The sequence below is a fragment of the Tenebrio molitor genome, chromosome 4, assembly GCF_963966145.1.
Source record: "Tenebrio molitor chromosome 4, icTenMoli1.1, whole genome shotgun sequence".
Taxonomy (NCBI): domain Eukaryota; kingdom Metazoa; phylum Arthropoda; class Insecta; order Coleoptera; family Tenebrionidae; genus Tenebrio; species Tenebrio molitor.
In genome coordinates this window covers 9423342-9428651 of record NC_091049.1, presented here as the reverse complement: position 1 = coordinate 9428651, position 5310 = coordinate 9423342, and the positions used below count along the sequence as shown (strand labels likewise).

The window sequence follows — 5310 nt, the reverse complement described above, 5'->3', positions numbered from 1 at the left end:
ACCGTCCGAGCGAAAACACCCACTTCTAATCAATTTAAAATTCTCAAAAAATTCAGAAATTATTGTGTATCATTGTAGAACAGTCTGTAAAAATTTCAAAATTTTTAATGAAACAGGTAAAGATTTTGTTTTAATTCAATAACCGCTACATTGATTTACATAATTTTTCAATGAGAGACCTTTCAAACATTTAGGAAAAAATTGGTGTCATTGAAATCATGAAAACATCACCGGGTTCCGAAATAAATGGAATTTGATATTAAAGTGCAAGATTTAGCTATGATTTATTATTAAATTGGGAGGTCACTTCCACAAATGAGCTGCAAAGGAGCCGCCAAGAACAACCCCGCCAAATAGGCGACCACGAATTTGTGCGAGTTTTCGGATAGACTCCGACGATGTCGTCCTTTTTGATCCCCAAAAGTCGAAGACTCACCGCCAGATTTTTCGCCAGTTGACACAACTGACCGTGAGTAAGTGATGCACCGGATTTTATGTCGATCTAAAGATTGACGGCAATACCAGACCAATTGTTCAAATGATTCTCTTACCAGAGCTGTGTTGTCAGAAGTAGTTTAACGGGAGATTCACGGGGAATTCCCGATTTGTCGGGGGGTCCCTCCAGCACGTTGTGCTCCATAACAGACTGGCAAATCTATTTAAGCACGCAAAGTACTGATTTGTGGTTGAACTGATTTGAAAATGTCGGAAAGTAATGGAAATTGTGTGTAGACAATATCATAAAAAGTGATTAAGCTGTTTACAGCTGCACCTGAGCGAATAATTCTTTATTTATAAGGACAATAATTGATATGTTTAACTATTATTTATTATTATTTTACAATAAATAACATGTGTTGAATTAAGTTTTTTAAAGGATGATTACAATACACACATGTTTTGATTGCTATTAAGGTACAATCGTTATTAATGTTATTGTGCCGAGCTTTGTTACTTTCTATGTAGTAAATTAAGAACATATTTTTATTCTTGTATCTTAATGGGTAGAACTGGTTAACATAATCATTATCTACTTTGTTTTGTTGTCGTAACCACCCAAAGAATACAAGCACACTTGTGTATTTTTTATTTTTTACGACGTCATCCGCATTTGTGTTACTTGTCAAAAATCCACGAGGTTTATCGTAAACACATTGGGCCGTATCACGACACCCTTATTAAAGTTACCGTTAACTAGAGTCGTGATTAAAGTAAACATAAAACGATATAGATTTATGTAGGGTGGAAAGGAATCGCCACCCGCACAAGAGCAGCGCAGGCGCGGACGTCCGAGCTGCGCACTAGTTAGTCGTTCGCCAGCCGCCAAGAAAAAAGCCGGCTATTTTGTTCAAATATTTTCCACAGTTGCTGTTTGTTCATTAATATAGTTTTTACAACTTTGAAGTGCGTGTTAACTACCCCACATCCTACAACTTTGGGGGCTCAACCGGGATGCCGGTATCTGCGTCACATACGGACGGCGGCAACGTGGTGAGGCAGCAGTGCTATTTTTAGCGATTCTCCAGCTGGCGGCATTGTGTTTCTTCCAAGAAAACAACGAGGCCAATACTGACGAATTCCAATTTAACGACGGATCAAGACGAAAGACGTGGAATTTTAAAAGTTGACGAACAAAACGGAAGTAAGGTGATCGCTATAAAGGTAACGCACGAAAATAAATAGTGAACGACTCGGACACGACGCATAACATCTGTGACATTCGGTGAACAATTATTGTCGGCAACTAGTGAAAAATGATTGAAAACCTCGGTCAAATTGCATTTATTGCGGACAATATTAAAAAAGCCCCTAAGAAGATAATTCAAGTGTTGCATCAAATAGTTTTCGAACAGTTGGGTGATCGCGACAATCGAAAAAGACTAAGGGAATTTAACGGCTTTAAGTTCGGAGACAGTTCACCTGAGCATAGTGCGAAAATTGTGTACATTACGGCTAATTTCGGTGTAGCTGATCTTGTGTCTGTGGCAAACATTTTAGGCATAGACTACTACGGCGATATCGAAACTTTGACCGAACGAATTTGCTCGTGTCTAATGGACATTGACAAATTGGTAAAGAAGAAAAAGACGACGAAGGCGAAAAAAATTAAGACGGCAGAAAAGAAAAACTGTGAAGACGAAGAAAGAGAAGATGACGAAGAAGAAGACGACGACGAAGAAGACGAAGATGACGAAGAAGAGAGCATCAGCGAAGATGATGAAGACGACGATGCATTTTATGACGATACTGAAGAAGACAACGACGAAGAAACGAACAAGAAGACACCGAAGACAAAAGCTCTGAAAAAAAATGTCAACGATGTTAAATGGCGCAAGAAAAAACGAGAAGATGAAACTCAAAGGAAAAAAAGGAACAAATGGGGTGACTCTGAAGAAGAAACCGAAGATGAACAGAAAATCAGAAGAAGAGTAAAGAACGCCAATCGAAAACAAAAGAAAACAGCAGAAAGACGGCAAAACTACGAAGAAAGCGAATCAGAATGTGAAGAATCACCTGTAAGGAGAGAACGTAGAAGACATGTTCGAGGCGAATTTACACCAAGATTTAGCATGAGTTCAAGAGATATCGATGATGCCTTACAGAAGTTTAGTGGCGATGACGGTTATACTATCGCAAAGTTTATTGAAGACTTTGAAGAAACAGCTGAAATTATGGAGTGGACTTCAATTGAAAAATTTGTATACGGGAAAAAGTCACTAAGTGGTACTGCCAGACTATTTCTGCGTTCTGAACATGGAGTTAGGTCATGGAAGATTTTGAAAAAAAGACTATTAGAAGAATTTGGAAAACACACGAACAGCGCAGAAATTCATAAGAAGTTGAGTTCACGGAAGAAAAAATCTGACGAAACCTTTCAGCAGTATTTGTTTAGTATGAAAGAAATTGCAAGCCAGGGGGATGTCGAAGAAAGTGCTTTGATAGATTACGTGGTACAGGGAATTCCAGATGAAGAAACAAATAAGTCAATTCTGTATGGTGCTAAAAGTATTAAACATTTGAAGGAAAAACTTTTAGTATATACAAAATTCAAGAACAGCCAAGAAAAAAGAAGAGCCGAAGTAAAACCTAAAGATGAAAAGTCTAAACAACCGGCGCCAATGACGACAAAAGATCGATGTTATAACTGTGGCAGAAAGGGACATAAGTCGAAAGAATGTAAAGATAAGTCGAAAGGGACAAAGTGTTTTTCCTGCAACGAATTTGGTCATCTTTCTAACGCTTGCCCGACTAAACAAGAAGAAAAGAAAGAAGGATCAACTGACAATAAAAATCATAAGAAAGCTTTACGAATTCAAGAACAAGAAGCAGAACTCGATCATGGTATGAATAAACATTTAGAAGTTAACGGAGTGAAAATGATGGCGTTAGTCGATACCGGAAGCGATTTTAACTTGATCACGTTGACGAGTTTTCTTGACCTGGGCGCGCCCAACTTTGAAAGAAAAGAAATTACTTTCACTGGGTTTGGAAAGGGATTGGTGAAAGCCTTAGGACAATTTGAAGCTGTCCTGAAAATTGATCAAGCGTCGTTCAAGACTATTCTACATGTCGTACCTGACGGGGAAATGCCTATAGATATGACTTTGATTGTAGGTAAACCGATTCTAATGCATGTCACTTTGATGGCAAATGCTGAAAAAATAGAAGTCGTTCCAAGACCGAAGTTTAAAGACGAAAAGGACTCTTGTGATGAGCTTCTGACCGAAGAAAACGCGGTCATGTTGCTGCGACCAGAAGAAGAAGAAGAACTGGATATTGGCGGATCAAAGCATAAAGAAGAAATTATAAAGTCGGCGCATGAAAATGGACATTTTAGCGTTAGAAAAACTAAAGAATTAGTTCAAAGAGATTATTGGATATCGGGGTTAGAAGAAAAAATCAAGAAAATAGTATCCAATTGTGTGCCTTGTATTTTGGCTGAAAGAAAATCTGGGAAGCAAGAAGGTTTCCTGAACCCTATTGATAAAGGTGACAGACCTTTACAAACTTACCATGTGGATCACTTAGGTCCATTGTCGCAAACCAAGAAAGGATACAAATATATTTTTGCCGTGATAGACGCGTTTACTAAATTTGTTTGGCTATACCCAACGAAAACCACAAACTCAGAAGAAGTAATTCGGCACCTGAAAGATCAGCAAAGTATCTTTGGCAATCCGAAGACTATTATATCAGATCGAGGCGCGGCTTTTACGTCAGCCATGTTTGAAGAATATTGCGCTGAAGAAAAAATCAAGTTGGTTCACATCACCACAGGTGTTCCTCGAGGAAACGGGCAGATCGAACGAGTCAATCGAACTATAGTTCCATTATTAACGAAACTGTCGATGGATGACAGCGAAAAATGGTATAAGCATTTGAGAAAAGTTCAAGAAGCCCTAAACTCAACTTATCATAGAAGTATCGCGAGGTCGCCTTCTGAACTCTTTTTTGGGGTGACAATCCGAAGAACTGAAGATCTAAAATTGAAGGAAATGATTGAAGAAGAATTTGTCAATCAGTTCATAGAGGATAGGCAAAGTCTCCGGGAAGAGGCGAAGAGGAAGATAGAAGAAATTCAAATTGAAAATTGTCGAACATACAACAAGAAGAGAAAGTCGTCCCTGAAGTACCAAGTTGGTGATTTGGTAGCTATCAAGCGAACTCAGTTTGCTCCTTGTTCAAAGCTTTTGCCAAAATTTCTTGGTCCATACCGGGTTACCAATAGGACGGGAATCGACAGATATGAAGTTGAGAAGATTGGGAACCATGAGGGTCCGAAGAACACCACATCAAGCGCGGATCAGATGAAACCATTCGGGGCGAATGACGGAGAGGATGGCCGAGATGTAGGGTGGAAAGGAATCGCCACCCGCACAAGAGCAGCGCAGGCGCGGACGTCCGAGCTGCGCACTAGTTAGTCGTTCGCCAGCCGCCAAGAAAAAAGCCGGCTATTTTGTTCAAATATTTTCCACAGTTGCTGTTTGTTCATTAATATAGTTTTTACAACTTTGAAGTGCGTGTTAACTACCCCACATCCTACATTTATGCAATTATAACCTGCCAGAAAGAAATGAATTCGTCACCAAGGTAATTAGAGCCATGATTAAATTTAATAAGGGTGTCATGATCGGTATAGGACGATTGCGCCGGTACTACCTGAGTTGTTTTAAGCCGATGGTACGATTGCGCCGAGGCGACCCAAGTGGTTGTTAATACCTGGGCACGATTGCGCCGCACCCCTGATTCTCTAAGCCCCTCAATAAAATCCAGGTAGTAGGTAATGGTGGGCCCCACCGATGTTTAAAA

At 39.5% G+C, this 5310-nt stretch overlaps 1 protein-coding gene across 1 annotated transcript; it reads left to right on the top strand.

Annotated features, from left to right (window-relative positions):
- The first annotated feature begins 1241 nt into the window (after positions 1-1241).
- On the top strand, positions 1242-5039 carry LOC138129788 (uncharacterized). Its single transcript, XM_069046091.1, has one exon. It carries the CDS (start codon positions 1755-1757, stop codon positions 4920-4922), a length of 3168 nt encoding a protein of 1055 aa, XP_068902192.1. The 5' UTR covers positions 1242-1754; the 3' UTR covers positions 4923-5039.
- The last annotated feature ends 271 nt before the right edge of the window (positions 5040-5310 follow it).